Below are 16299 nucleotides of genomic sequence, written 5' to 3' on the forward strand. Positions count from 1 at the left end.
GTAAAACAAAATAAAAAGTTCTCCAACACCCAAACAAACCCTGGATGAGTGATATTTTTAAGAAACATTTTATGGCAAACAGCCAACAAGCTTAAGATTAGAACACTGTTGCTGTCGATGACAGGAATCCGCAGGTTGTCTGCCACAGGTATTTTCAAGACAACTATTCACTTTTAAGACGAAAGTATAAAAGAAATCATACAGATTTACATCAAAGTACAAACTTTTAGTTAAGTTTCAGAATCATGGCCTGATAACATTTTACTGTTGGTTCAAGCTTCAACTGTCTACATATTTAGGCCTGCCTCGTTTTGGTCAACCTATCCCAACTAGAGAAAAGCAACCTTAGCACAGAATAAAACACCGCCTGTACGCACGATATTACAAAGTTCCAGCAGGACGACGGCCAGTACCATGGATACAACAACCGGAAGAAGAGACTGATAACATGTCGGGGATACTGCCCAACCTGAACCAACATGTCAAACTGTTACTTAAACAATGTCCATATGAATAGAATGAAAAGTTGAGCAAACTCATATACTACAAACTCCTACTACTGGACTTCCCCTTTTTGTATAAAGCAAGGGTCAGAGGGATGGGACTCACAGGGAATAACAAGTCCAATGCAACCCATGCAGCATGACGAACAGCTCTTGTTGGATACATCGGACCACCTGGAGAAGTGAAGCTATACAAGCAAGTCTTCAGTCGAGTACTTGTAGCCATTCTCAATTCCATACCTGGAGACAAAATAAACATTGAGTTTTCTATTTCTTCCCCACAGGTGACTTACAAATTAGAATCAAATTCCCATAGAACGTTCAGTTTGTACCCTGTAGAGCTTTGATGTGGGACAGGTAGTGTAGCAGCACCGGTTCCACCTTTAATTTCAAGAGCTGTAAACAATTGGTTAGAAATTAAATAATAAGGGTATCCCTGACATCTAGCATTAATATGGTCACTACTAGAGATGTTATTCATTCTTAACTTACTTGATCAGTTAGCTCAATTACAAAGATATCTGCTGGACCCCCAATCAAGAAAGCATTTGGGAATTCTGGAAATTTCTTTAAAAAACTTTCAATCTTGTCAACTGCAAGAAGAATATTTTAGAAGATATAAAAGACAGCAATTTTGAGGTTGATTACTAAATCGGAAGTAGTGACAACGTGACATGCATACCCATGTTGTACAGGAAAATGAACCTTGACAGCAGAAGAAATAGATCACGTTGTGCCTGAATAAATGAAAGAAAACAATAATTTTAAGACTATTGCAAAAAGTTCTTACTAAAAATTGACTGTAAGATCAGTTACATTTGGTGTATGTGGAGATGTCCGTCATGCCTGACCTGTAATGGAATTTTCTTTAGCCGTTCAGGCACCAAAGCAACTTCTTCAAGAAGATACTGAAATGAATCAAATATTACTTGTAAAACATAATCAAATTTCGAATTACTCAACTGAAAACTTCTTACTCGGAAAGATATCTAACCCGAAAGAGACTATGGAAGTGTCTTGTGTTTGTCTGGACATCAATCCTGCAAATTAAATATACATAATTTAGAAGTTATTATACAATCAGGGACTTGAGCCAAGTAGACCCATGCAGTAATAAAGAACAAATCTGTGCACCTTTTATTAATATAAATACAAATGTGTGAATACAGATATCATGAAATGATAAATCATAAAAGCCCGTGAACAAATTGTTAATGCACCCTAATTTGCTGGACTATTAGACTTTAAGAGCTTTCCATCCCTCTTTATGCAGAACAATTTTCTAATGGTGTCTTAACCTGATATCTCTAAGTACCATATAGAATATTTTACTGATAAAGCATAGCACCTAGTAGGTATTGTGCCTTCTCTATTAACAAAGATCAGATCATATATATGCAATGAAAAAAAAAGTAAGTGGACACACGAGAGAGAAAATTTAACTATTCTAGCAAGTTCATACTTTGTAATTATAAATCAGAAGGTTGAGGGTCTAGCCTAGTGGTAAGGCAACTCTCACTCATTACAAAGGGGAACATGGTTCAAATCCTCACTCTCCTCTCCCCGTATCTTAAAAAGAAAATAACGTTGCTGATGGAAAGGAAAAACAATGATATCACTACTGCTTTTAAGCAAAGCACCACTTCATGATTCCAGACAGGCCAACTTCAATGCTATCCAACCAATTTTAAATATTACTATATGCAGTACACAATTCCTTACCAGAAAACATTTGTGGCTCCTTGAACAAGAGCTGATGAGTAGCGAAGGAGGACATCAGCATTATCAATTTGAACTTCAAATAACTGCAATGATAACAAGTATCGTTATTCCGCTTACTCTGAGCATGAAGAATATACTGACCTACTGTTAAGAAGGAAACTATTCAATATCTCCACTTTGGTTTAGTAATATAGACAAGACACACAATAATGACATGGATTAGTGCAAAAGTTCCAAAATCCTGAAATCCATATACATATCTATAGCTTTAACTTCTGATTGCAGCATCCCAAATAGCAATGTCATTCACTACATTCTCAAACTTCACAATCATTTTCGAACTTGCCACTATATGTTTATTTCCCATACCTTTTACATGATATACTGTTGGTTCTTATGACAACATACAAAGTGTTATACTATCAGTCTATCATGGGTGATAAAATTAAGATATGATATTTATATATGGTAGAAGTGTGAGACAACCAGCTCTATAAGATCAATACATACGAATTGTTGTGAATGATGCCAGTAAAGGTTACAAGTAAAATGAATTCAATAAATGACAACAAATTATTAAGAGAACAGAGACAGGAAATGTGTATATAAATATAATCATGCATAGTTAACGGTATCCAAAGCACCAAGAACAGACAAGGAAGAATAGTTACACCTCAACTATCCACAAGTACAATATTATCAACATAAACATGCAAGAACCGTAATAGTAAACCTAATTCTTCAAAAATAAGTATGTTATTAGTCCTATACAACATCTTAAACTCCAAAAAAAAAAAAGGATCCACTAGATCCTGTTTATACATAAGTAACACTTCCACTGTTCAGTTTGCGCCAGCTTTCTATCTAAGTCTATTAATTTAATAACTGCAGATGTAAAATTGCAAAAGCTGCTCAGTTCTGTGATCTGGCTTCATTCGGGAAAAAAAAAAAGATCTTTACTAACTTGACATCTTAAAAAACACTGTGACGAGTTTTAACTGCAAATTCTGCAATACATGTTATCTGAATTACAGATTGGACTTAAAATCCAATTTCAAATTGATTCAATCGCGACCAATACCAAAAAACTGCAATGACTGGGAAAAAAAATTACCGGAAAGAGAGATCAGGGGAATATCACAATCTGAAAGGGGGTATGATTATAGAATTTATAGTGACTATCATTAATTTCAGTGCAACTTGTAAAGATGGCATTGACGTACATAGCTTTGTTGTAAAGGCGTAGGCAGGCTGCCTGGACGACAAGACAAAAAGTGCTTACCTAGGCCATCCATTAGGTAAATTAGGTGTTCGACCATTTATCATAAATCATCAGTAGGCGTAGATAATTCCTTAAAGGAGAGCAAGGTTGCACTTTAACCTTTGAAAGACAGGGTAATTATTTACGTTTTTGTAATTAAAATTTTTCTAAAATATGTAAAGAAAACACCACATATCAGTGATATCACCCTCATGACTCGATAGGTCCGCCTCTAATAAATAACATATAGTCTAAATACTAGCTGGTCTACGTATCCCTTTAAAGAGTTGAAGGATATAATATTAATATATACATGAATATATCTTCTTCTCTTTTGTCAAGCACACAAACATATCATTATATTAAACTATCTATGCTAATTAACAAAATATATTTATGTCGTCATTATAGAAAGTAAATAATTAACAAGTACTATAAAAAATACTATATGTGAAGAATTTTATGTGAACTGTAAAGATTGGATACTAACAAAAACAAAATTAAGAATTCTTCATTTCTAATCATATAAGAAAGAAGATTCACCAAAAAAAAACACCGGAAACAGTACAGCCATGAGAAATAGTTTTTCACTTAAAAGTAGAGCTCAGAAAAATAAATTTGTAAGCATGTAAAGAGTCCGCAGTCAAATTTTTAATGAGATGGTACAGAATTAAATAAAAGAACATAGTTGTTACTAACAAGATTAATGGAAGTAGAGTTGAGTTGGGAAGAAAAGATGTATACACGTGAACATAGATGAATATTCTGTCCCAGACACTCTAGTATCGGAGATAATTAAAGAGACACCCTGCCTACTAGATGCAAAGCAATCAGGAACACATTCCCATTTCTGGTAGCTAAGGCATTGACATAAGTATCACCTCGACAACTATGGCGTAAGTAGTAAACAGGAAGTCAAGAGAAACTCTTTCAAATAATCAACATCAATTCCCAAACATTTTGAAGTCAATTGTTCATTTAGTTTCTTGCAATGTTGCACCCACAAATAAATAGATTACAAATAGGTAAGGTATTAGTTAATACATTTTCTTTCAGTTGCAAATTAGTCAAATTAATTTACAAGTCATAATGGATGGGTGATTGAATATTAAAAATTACTAAATAAATAAGATTTAGCTATAAAATTGTTCTTAAGCTTCCAGACAAGAAAATTTTAACTTGACATTAAGCTTCCAGAGTCCAGAGACGGAAAATTCCTTATAGAACTTTATAGAAAAAAATGTCACCAGCTTCATTTATTATAAAGTAGTTCTTGAAACCACTTTCATATGCAGCTCAAGGTTGCAACAAGCATTAAAAAAAAGAGACATTCTATAATGTAGCTCATTGTCAAGGTTGTCAAATCTAACTTCCTGCTATAAAGCAGTCTTCATATGTTTATTGACCATCTCTTCTTAGCCTACAGATTTATATGTCACTGACATAAAAAAAAATAAACACTAATATTCCTAAACAGCGTGAAAAATCAAATTACTATGAAACAGAAGTTGAATTTTCTAATGCAAAACCTTGAGATGTATGGACATTGTTCATGCAGAAGTATACACTTAAAAAGGGTTCACAACTAGGCAAAGACAGATACATATCACAGGTATAGCCCAGTAAAGTGTCCTAAATGCAAAGTTCTTAATAAGCCCATTAAGTACTAATGTGATAAAATAAAAGCTATTCATTTCCCGTTGACAACTTTACCTTCAACACTACTAATAAAGTGGTTTAATATAATACTTTTTCACTACACTATGCATTCATTGCATCTAGAGTAGTTTAAGCACTATTATGGTTTCCCTTTTTTTAATGCTCATCAGAATGTCAAGTCTGGATAATTCTTCATTATACTAATACTAAAAACAGAACCTGACATGTCGTATAACAATGATTTCATGTTCTCTATATTCACGTACTAATCTTGATCATTCAAATTTAAATTCTTTATGCTCAATACACACTTGACACTACTAAATACTAACAATGACACACCAAAAAAAACTTTTAAACATCAAAAGAAAAATATAAATGACTCGACATACCCATTTGTGAAAGAGAAGGGAGAATATATGAGACGCAAATGCTTGGCTCCAGAGTTTCACAATCAGATCAAGAATAGGTTCTCCATTCTTAGGTACCCAGACAAAATGATCCGCAAGCACTTCATAAAAGCATAATGGACCCTCCGTCCTCTCTTCTTCAATAGAAGCTAGCTCTTCATTGCTAAGAATTATATCTGTTTAAATTCCAATACATAATTATGAGTGAGAAAGGTAATCCTAAAATTATAAGACACCTTACTTCATAACTTTTTGATAATGGAAAAATCAGACTCGAAGACAAATGAAAGTACTAAAAATATGCAATAGCATGGACATGTTTCGTGTTCTTTAGAGACATCTAAATCAGTCATTATGAACAAAAGTGCACTTCTGTTTTCTGACATCTGGAGATGACTTATAAAAGTAACTTACTCGAAAACATAAGATAGTAATCCTCTGATGCACATTAATGTACAAAACATTTTCACTCCCGATCAATCGATTATCAGAACTAGATGCCAGAGAGATTACATTGATCCTCTTAGTTTATATGTTGTTCAAAGTCCCAAAATGAGACTTATTTCACTAAATTTATGGCAGAAATACTATTACGAAGACTGACATGAATCAGTTAATAATGACAGAGAGTGTGATAGACATAATTAGTGAACTCGATACTCAATAATGATCTAAAACTGGATAACTGCCTCTACAAAGATGGAGTATTAGCATAGTTTTGTTATTACGATATTGAATAAAACTATTCTAAGCTATAGATTCTATAACACTGTATTTTCATAAGGAGTTTGAAGTAAAACAACCAAATCAGGAAAGGACATATAGATACAGCTAACCCCGACCAACTGGCATACCAGTTTAGAAAAAAAATGAAGAAATTGCAAAAAGGAAGAGTCGCGCACTATAGGAATTTAGTAGAATCAGAGAGCCGAGGCACCAGATGACATTTATTATGGAATATTAATGATGCATAATGCACACAATTGATATCTGTATATGTGACTTCTCCAGGTCAGTACAAGCACATTTCACTACTCAAAACATTTAATCACCAATAAAGCAGCCAAAACTATAGGTCAGAAGACGTTACAACATGCTTCTTTTACACAATCCCGACAAAACATATAAAAAATATAAAAATAAATGTTCCATCCAAGGACAGACTGAGAATCACAACATTGTGTCGTTTTGTTCACTAATAAATTTAATTCTCTGATTCGCGAAAACATCACGACAAAAGTTATAAAAACCAGTTACTGTTTCAAAAACATTTTCTAAATTATCCTGATATATTAACACATCTAGCTTGCTGATTAGTACTGTCATACTCAAACAACGATAAGTACTTAAATGAAACAAATGTCTTGTAGCAAACAGTATATAGTTTTTTTTTACACAGTTAAGATGGATAATAAAGAGTCGTTTTAGGGAACAGTTTGGAGCAATTCCTGAAAAATGCCTAAATACGCTAGCACTATTTACTAAAACAGTAACATACGGTAAATAAAATCCAAACACAGAGAGTAACAATGTTTGAAAGAAGCATCGAAACCAAAGGACATGACAGAATTAAATCAACCTTTAGCACGATCATCAACTTCTAAAGCAATGTCCTGAAAGAGTTCTTGCAGTAAATTGCGACTCAGCGTCGGGGAAGCTATTCCCTGTCAATCCGAAACTCAATTATCTCAACACATATATACACAAACATGAATTATGAAAGAAAAAGCAATCCCTCGCAACATCAATCTACATATATAGAGGGAGGGAGGGAGGGAGGGAGGGAGAGAGAGAGAGAGGGAGGGAGGGGGAGAGAGAGGGGGGGGGGGGGACTGGGGAGAGAGAGAGAGAGAGAGACTCGTTGAAGTTTTTTCTCGATCTCCTGAGTAAGAGCGGTGAGATAAGCGGAGCTGCGAGGCGTCAATGTATGCGGTGGCATCCTGATGACGATGATCGATGACAGACAAAGAGCATTTGATTAACCCTAATTCCCTTCAACTTCACCACCAAGGCACCGATTTCAATTGTGTATATGTGCAAACGAACTCAAAGATATATGGTTATGTATCTGTCGTTGTTTATCCTTTTCTTTTAAAATTGTTTATATAATTGGAGTTTGTTATTAATGACGACGAGATGAATAGATGATGAATTGATGATGATGGCCGGAATTATTCAGAGACTTCCCTCCCCTCGATGGAGATTTGCAGTTATTAATTGCCTTTTGTTTTTAGCTGGGTGAGTGGTATTTTTCTATTTTTCTATAAAATAGATAAGATATATAGTATTATTATTATTGTGAGGTATTTATTTTTTAAATGGCAAGTAGAATTAATAAAATAGATTTTAGGTGATGTATATAATTACGAATGATATGTTCGGGATGAAACGTAAGTAATCAAATTTATATATAATAGGAGTTTTTTCGGAAAAAACATGATTCATATATATAACAGTAAGCATATATAACAATGAGTGTGTGATGTCAATGTATTAACAAAATTATACGGGTGCTAAGATATATGAATGACAACTGATATTTTTCAGCCTGATCATGAACTCATAAATTACTTCATACATATTACTTTATAAAGAAAACACGGTGGAAAAACATTACGGTAAAACAAGAAAGATATTATTCGCATAAATTTAAATCATGGCACATAAATCTACTCTTATTTATAGATAATATTAATAAATAAAGGAACATCAAATTCAACTAAAACAGTGTGACAACATATCTTCTATAACATCTTGATCCGATGATATGTATATAAAGAATTAATCGAAATTGACAGCGTTAAAGAAAGATGTAAATTATCTTCTTATGCACATGATGTTTCAGCACCTATTAAAGTCAACATATTTGAGTAACATTTTGATGTGTTTTGATAAATTAGTTTTTTGCATGTTGCTTAGACATTAGCTTTTGTGGAGACAAAAAAAGAAATATACGTCTTTGAACATTATTTATGCGGGAGTGATTCACAGATACCCCAACTCCCATTAATTTATTCGTTCACAATTTTCTATAAAATAGATATTAAAATCATTCATCCGTCATAATTCTTATTAGTTTTAGCACATATTATATGTCATAGTCACATAAAACAAGCTAGCAGCATCTATTAGTCTATTTGGTTATAAGGTTCTTAGGGTTGTTTATCGAGATTATACGGTAGGATATTCGCCTTATTCTAAGCTTTATTTAGATTCGCGGGGGATAGAGGTAGGTCTTGATCCTATTGAACATGGTACGAGTTTAACATTAAATGCATCAGTGACGGAATTCTTTGTGGTTATGGAAATCTCGGTCTTTCGATAATATGTTGAATGTGTTAAATGGTGTCGGTCTTTCGATAATATGTTGAATGTGTTAAATGGTGTCATTGCCTCATTGGGATCACTGACATCGAGGATGTTCAAGACCCTAACTTCAAAATAGCAGTATATTGATGAAAATAAGTTACTACTCCCTCCGTCCCTATGGGATGTATACGTTTGGAGTGGAAACGGAGACTAAGAAAAGTGTATAAAATAGTGTAAAATAATGAGAAAGAGAAAAAAAAGTAGGTAAAGTGGTGGGACCTATTCATATTTAATTGATAAATTTGGAAAAGTAGATGGAAGTAGTGGGTTGGTGGAATTTTTATATTATAAAAATTTACTATTTTGGGAAAGTTTTGAAATGTATAGAATTAAATGGGACATCCCGAAAAGAAAAGTGTATAGAAATCAGAGGGACGGAGGGAGTAAGTTTAATAACTCTGTGATGTTATTATACTTTTGGGTTCACATAGAAAAAGCATCACGTCTAATTGCATGATGATGAGTGTCTTGGATTAGACGCCTATCTTCAGCATTGATTTTGGTATGCAAGAGGATCTTGAGATGGAATCTTTTTAACAAGAGGTTTCAAGTACTTTTAAAGATAAATGACGTTGCAGTGTGGCTTTTTACCAAATTTATACGGAAACCTTAGTTTATTTCAAGGATTTAGTCATGCATTCGACTACTTAGGGGTCATTTGTTTGTGGCTTAATAGTGCTGAATGAACACACTTCTGAGCGCACCAGACAATCAGCTTGTTTGGAAATAATTCCAAGATAGGCAGTATGAATCAGATACCGCTCAATGATTCAGTTTAACAATGACAACCTAGCGATTCAGCAGTAAATTTTCACCGCACAATCTTGCATGTATAGCAAATCGAGTGAATAATTTAATATTGACATGCATACAAAAGACTACTGTTATATTAAAAACTAACCCACTGACATAAGCATCAAAATTTTATAAAACGTGGACATTGGTATAAAATTTGAAAGTTTGTATAATATTAGTATAATATCACATGTTAATTTAAAATATGCTAGTAATAACAAAAAATTATATTTTAATTTAGTTTAATATTAATTAGTTGAAAACTAATTGAATTCAACATTATCTTTAAATATGATAATATGATATTTTTATATTACAGAAATATTTTATGTTTGACATATTTATTTATTTAGCAAAGTAGAATTATAAATTAATCGCATTCAGATATTTCAAAAATTATTTATCAAATGATATTATTGATTCTGAATTCAGATAACTTATCGATCCAGATCATTCAGATAACATAATCAATCAGATATTTTTAGTTCAGATTTGCCAAATGACCCCTTAGACATCAATCTAGGGTATCAGTTGACGCTGGGAAAATTCTTGAACCTTTTTTTTTTTTCTCAGTATCGGTCCCTTCTTAAATTCCATAACTGACGAAGTTTTTATTGATCTATCCGATGAAAAACTCCAAATTATTTTATTTATTCTATTTGATTTGTTATCTTTAGTAATTCTCCTCATGAAGGAAGATTTTTCTCCCTTTAATTAGATTTAGTTTGTTTTTCTAAATCTACATTACTAGAGCTTGCAATTTATTTTTTAATCCTCTATTATAATATAGTTTATTGGATTTGAGAGTCAATAGCTTATCTTTTGATTTTGACTATCAAATTTCATGTACCCTGTATGTGTTTTCTTTTCCCTTTCGATTCTTTGTGTTTATAAAATAAAATCAGATAATTTTTCATCATGATATAAACATATGTTCTCAATTTAGATATTTTATTTTTTATATTTTTTTCACATATGTTTATGAACTTTTGATTATATATAATATTATTTTTAAATTCTTTCGAATAAAAATAATACTAGGAGTAATACTTTTTTATAAAAGTAAAAATTAAAAGATAATAAATATAAAACATACAACCAATACTTTTAAAAATACGTGTAAAAAGATCAAAGTTAATGTTATATATTTGTATTATAATGATATTATTTGTCTTATTTTTATTTTTTAACAATAAATTATTTTTTATAAAAATATTTAAATCTGTAATTTTTTTCCAAATTTACCTAGATATACCCGCAAAATAAATTTTAAAAAAAAGAGTCCATATTTTATTAGAAATAAACGATTTGTTTCTTAAAATTAAGAATAGACATTGCGACAACATATTTTTTTTTTAAATAAAACTTTAAACTTCAAACTTTTTTTGAGGATTTTTTTTAAAATTATATCTAATGTAAGTATATTTTATAGAGGTCTTAAAATTCGTGTCAAAAAATAACGTAAAAAAACATTGTGGGACGGAGGGAGCATGTAAAAGAGCAGTGACAAGTGACAAGAGGAAGATTTTCCGAAAATTATTAATTTAAAGTACTCATGTTTATAAATTGAACAAAATGTCTAATTCTTCTCAATTTTGAACTGAGGTGTTACAATTAAAATTACTTACATATGTAAATAGATAATATCAACAATAATTTTTAACGGGAAATAGAGCGGAGTTATAAAATTTCAAAACTCAAATTTTTTGGGACCGTATACTTGAAAATTTAGACAATTCAATTATCAGATTTTAGTGTTTACATCCCGCTTTTATTTTAATGACAAATTTGATACTCCCTCCGTCCCCCTCAGTTGTTTACATTGGAGGGGGACACGGAGACCAAGATAATGTATGAAAAATGAGTAAAGTTAGATGAAAAGTGGGTAAAGTGGTGGGACCTATCAATATTTAATAATAGATTTGAGATGGTGGAGGAAAGTAGTGGGTGTAATAGTAGTTTTTATTTATGAGATAGTGGAGGAAGATAGTGGGTGTAATGATGGGAAATACTTACTCCCTCCGTCCCAATGAATTGTATACAGTTTTCTTTTTGGGACGTCCCACCAATTGTATACATACCAAAAGTAGTAACTTTTATAATATAAAATAACATTACACCAACTATTTTCTTCCACTATCTCCATTCTATAATAATATAAACACTATTACACCCACTACTTTCCTCCACTATCTCCGTTCTATAATAATATAAACACTATTACACCCACTAATTTCCTCCACTATCTCAAATCTATTATTAAATATAAATGGGTCCCACTACTATACTCACTTTTCATCTAACTTTACTCATTTTTTACATTTTTTCTTGGTCTCCGTGTCCCAGCCATTTGTATACAAGAGTACTATTTATAATAACGTAAAGAAATGAGAGGGACGTCCCAAAATAGTAACCGTAAAGAAATGAGGGACAGAGGGAGTATTTAACATGTTTCCAAGCTTACAGTTTAAAGAAACACATTTGAGCCCCAATTCCAAGACAACCATCCACCGTAACTCTATATCAAACCAACGGCTCAGATCTCTAATAAACCTTTCACGCGGATCGCCATCTCCAACCGTCAAACAAACAAACACATGAACGATCCAGATTACAACCGCGCCAAAACGAAAACTCAAACCCTCCCAAACCCCCCTATAAAAAGGCCTTGAAAACAATCCCAAATTCACAACAAATTCAATCTCAATTGCAGTTAAAAATGTCAGGAAGAGGAAAGGGAGGCAAGGGATTGGGAAAGGGCGGAGCCAAGAGGCATCGAAAAGTCCTCCGTGACAACATCCAGGGAATCACCAAGCCTGCTATCCGAAGATTGGCTCGAAGAGGCGGCGTGAAGCGTATAAGTGGACTGATTTATGAGGAGACAAGAGGAGTTTTGAAGATATTTTTGGAGAATGTGATTCGTGATGCGGTTACTTACACCGAGCACGCTAGGAGGAAGACGGTCACTGCTATGGATGTTGTGTATGCTCTCAAGAGGCAGGGCAGGACTCTTTATGGTTTCGGTGGTTAAATAGATCTGAATAGTATCATATGTAATAGCTTCAGATGTAGTTGCTGGTTTAATTGGGTTGCTATTATATATGTAGTGGTGTTGTGAAGCTCATATTCTGGTGTAAATTATGAATTTTAATGGAGATTTCAATTCGGTAATATGTTAATTTGTTTTCGAGAATCAAAAGAGAAATGTAGCAAGAAACGCAAGGAGCTCTACTAGGAAGTTGGTGTTCAAGATTTTGTTCGAGTTTCAATTTTTTTTAATTCAGCAAAAAATATATTTAATGTCACAAAAGACTTAATTTCGAGAGACTATAGCCTAATTAGCTGATAAAATTCTACGATTTCAAGTTGAGAAGTGAGTTGCAGGTTTGTAGTATTATGGAAACTGGGCCAGTTTTTAGTGGGTGGATTACCTGCAAGAAGCCATGTTAGGCTAGCTTCAATATTTGGGCTTTTGGGTGACAAAGACACCTTGTTAAAAATGATTGTTAACAATCGTTCCCCGTATACAGAACATGAACTCGTTATCAAGTTTTAGTTCATTTTCTATAAACTGATTTTGAGAGGGCCTGCTTTCTCTAACAGTAAATTTCTAGTTAAATACAAATCGCACATCATCTTGGACATATTGGAGAATCCCAAGTCGAGGCCCAAAAGAGTCACATGTCAGGATAGACGCTGGGTTTGGGAACAAAAGCAGAGTGAAAGCCTGAAAGGTCTGTACTGAGCTCAACCTTTTTTTGGATGCCATTATTGCCACTGGTTTTTGGTTCGGTAATTGCAAATTTTTGAACGGTCTTTCTAATATGTGCCCAAAAATACACAATAAGCACGTATTTTCATGAAAAAGGCTTGTTTTGATTGGTGGAATTGGTGTGAATGCAGGGGGCTCATTAACATTTATTACTCATCCACCAATCAAAAGCTAGTATTTTCATGAGAGTTAATGACTATTGTGTGGCCCATGGGTACACCATAAAAAATTCATTTTCGAATGATTTTTCTTAAATATCATTTGGATGCAGAAAGCAGGACACACGGCATGAATCTAGCATGCATAGCCGCCACGTATCTTATTCTGTCAGACCACGTACACAGTCCACTGCCAGGCACATACTATTATATTACCTCCAAGTATCAAACCAAACACTCCGCACTTAATCAAACACCTCAAAACACACACACACACACTAATACACAGAAGACAGAGAGGCAGAGTGATGGCGAGTTCAGTTTCAAGCCCAGCAGCATTAGCATACGTGGTTGTTTACGTGAAAGATGTAGCCAAGTCCGTCTCATTTTATTCCAAGGCTTTCGGCTACCCTGTCCGCCGCTTGGATGAATCTCACAGGTAGTGTTTACGTGTACAAAATTGTGTAAAGAAAATTTGTACTATTATGACAACTGATATAAATACAAAAATCACAATCCAATAAAAACCTGTAATTATGTACACAATTATATACATATTTTTCTCTCTTTAAATACGAAACAGATTAATTGACGAATCTCGTATGTTTATTAAATCCAGATGGGCAGAGCTGGAGACGGGGCAAACGACGATAGCGTTTACGCCAATTCACCAGCACGAGACGGATGAGGTGACGGGGGAGGTGCACACGTGGCAGTTCCGGAGGGAGAGAGATCCGGTGGAGGTGTGCTTTGCGTACGAGGATGTGGATGCGGCATATTATAACGCAGTGAAGCATGGAGCTGTGGGAGTGAGGGAGCCGGAGGAGAAAGAGTGGGGGCAAAAAGTTGGTTATGTGAGAGATATTGATGGGATTGTGGTGAGGCTGGGGAGCTTTGTTTCTCTGCCTCAAAAACCTCATTCCTCTTGAAATTATGTCACATATGTTCATGTGTGTTTTATGGCATTTCTTGTAATATGTTGTCTCTGCTAGCTGATGATTCCGATTGGAATAGATAATTTCGTCCCGTTTTGCATAAGTTGCTCGGTTTAAAATAAGGATGAACTTGACATTTTGATAACCGTTGTAATGAGAATGATATGAATGAGGATAATTAATCCGGGACATTTTGCGTGATTTCAAGTTTCCTCAATAGAGTTGGCAAAATCGAAACTTTAGTGTGGTGATGGCAGAGATATCTGCTAGTAATTCTCCGTCCTTTTTTTCTTTTTTTCCTTGCCCTTACAAATCCGTTTCAGGAGACATGAATGCTGTCAGATATTTTATTCATCAAATATTACTAACGGAGGTGTATTCGATTGGGATTTTAATGGATTGTTTTTAGTTTATGGATTTTAACGGATTGTATGAGATTTTGATTTTGTGCGGATTCTTGATAAAATGTCGCAGAGTTGATGGGATTTAGGTACAATGCTTTAAAATCCCATTGATTTTGATGGGATTTCAAAAAACTTAAAATACACTGAAGAATGCCACAAAATCCATCATTTTATGAAATGAAAAAAAATCCATCAGTATTTGAATACCATAAGATTTTAATGGACTTTAAACAATCTCAATTCAATATCATCGGATTTTAAAGCATAATTTAAAATCCCAATTGAATACCACCAGATTTTGTAGCATAATTTGAAATCCCAATTGAATACCTCAAGATTTTAATGGATTTCAAACAATCCGAATAGAATACCCTCGGATTTCATGAATGCAAAAAAATGCTTTAAAATCCCAATCCAATACACAGCTCTAAATATGTTATTAGTTTGATGTTATAGTTTTAAAATGTGCCTCGGACAATATTTTAAAACTATTATTATATCAAATATTATAGTTTAGAACTAGTTTTTATAAATTTTGGTGTAATAATTTCGATTCAAACAAAGTAATATAATATTGTGAAAAAACAACTTAGAGTATTTCGTTTGTGATGATATCAACATACATCATGCTTACCTTCATTTTAAGCATAAGATACGCTTACCTTCATTTTAAGCTGCTGCGAGCCTGCGACTTAAGATACTGTTACACCATTGCATTGATTTTAATTTCAATAGAAGATCAGATAATTAATGAGTTTGATCCCAGCAAGTAATAGGAGTATTAAGATACTGTTACCATTGCATTGATTTAATTTTAATAAGATTAGATAATTAATGAGTTTTATTAAGATACTGTTACCATTGCATTGATTTAATTTTAATAGAAGATTAGATAATTAATGAGTTTGATCTCAGCAAGTAACTGGAGTATTAGGTGGTGGGATTTTAATGGATTATAGAGATTTTATCGAATTATATCCGACTTTGATTTTACGCAGATTTTACAAATTAAAATTTTGGCGAGTTGATGAGTTGATGTTCGGTTTTTAGGATTTAAGTTCAAAATCTAAAGAACTATGACCGGATTTCAAAAAAGTATGAAATACACTAAACAATCTCACAAAATTCATCATTTTATGAAGTCCCGAAAAATCGTCCTAATATTTGAAAACCAGTGAAATTTAAATAATTCTAATTATAATCATTAAAATTTTAAACATAATTTGTAATACCAGATTTATAACCTAATTTAATATCTCAATTAGATATCTTAAGATTTTGAGACATTTTCTAAAATCTAAATTGGATACA

The 16299-nt window shown here is 33.1% G+C and overlaps 3 protein-coding genes across 3 annotated transcripts; 2 read left to right on the forward strand and 1 right to left on the reverse strand.

Annotated features, from left to right (window-relative positions):
* Positions 1-5: 5 nt before the first annotated feature.
* On the reverse strand, positions 6-7787 carry LOC108220639 (uncharacterized). The gene is made up of 11 exons (XM_017394451.2): positions 7414-7787; positions 7135-7219; positions 5538-5731; positions 2226-2308; positions 1498-1543; positions 1355-1411; positions 1186-1240; positions 996-1096; positions 836-899; positions 610-743; positions 6-469 (listed from the first exon to the last, which is right to left on the reverse strand). Exons 1-11 carry the CDS (start codon positions 7492-7494, stop codon positions 296-298), a joined length of 1074 nt encoding a protein of 357 aa, XP_017249940.1. The 5' UTR covers positions 7495-7787; the 3' UTR covers positions 6-295.
* A 4609-nt stretch (positions 7788-12396) lies between these two features.
* On the forward strand, positions 12397-12892 carry LOC108220785 (histone H4). Its single transcript, XM_017394648.2, has one exon. It carries the CDS (start codon positions 12439-12441, stop codon positions 12748-12750), a length of 312 nt encoding a protein of 103 aa, XP_017250137.1. The 5' UTR covers positions 12397-12438; the 3' UTR covers positions 12751-12892.
* A 983-nt stretch (positions 12893-13875) lies between these two features.
* Positions 13876-14785, forward strand: LOC108222490 (uncharacterized). Its single transcript, XM_017396408.2, has 2 exons — positions 13876-14088; positions 14269-14785. The coding sequence occupies exons 1-2, from the start codon at positions 13958-13960 to the stop codon at positions 14576-14578; spliced, it is 441 nt and encodes a 146-aa protein (XP_017251897.1). The 5' UTR covers positions 13876-13957; the 3' UTR covers positions 14579-14785.
* Positions 14786-16299: the final 1514 nt, after the last annotated feature.

The sequence above is a fragment of the Daucus carota genome, chromosome 5 (assembly GCF_001625215.2).
Source record: "Daucus carota subsp. sativus chromosome 5, DH1 v3.0, whole genome shotgun sequence".
Lineage (NCBI taxonomy): Eukaryota > Viridiplantae > Streptophyta > Magnoliopsida > Apiales > Apiaceae > Daucus > Daucus carota.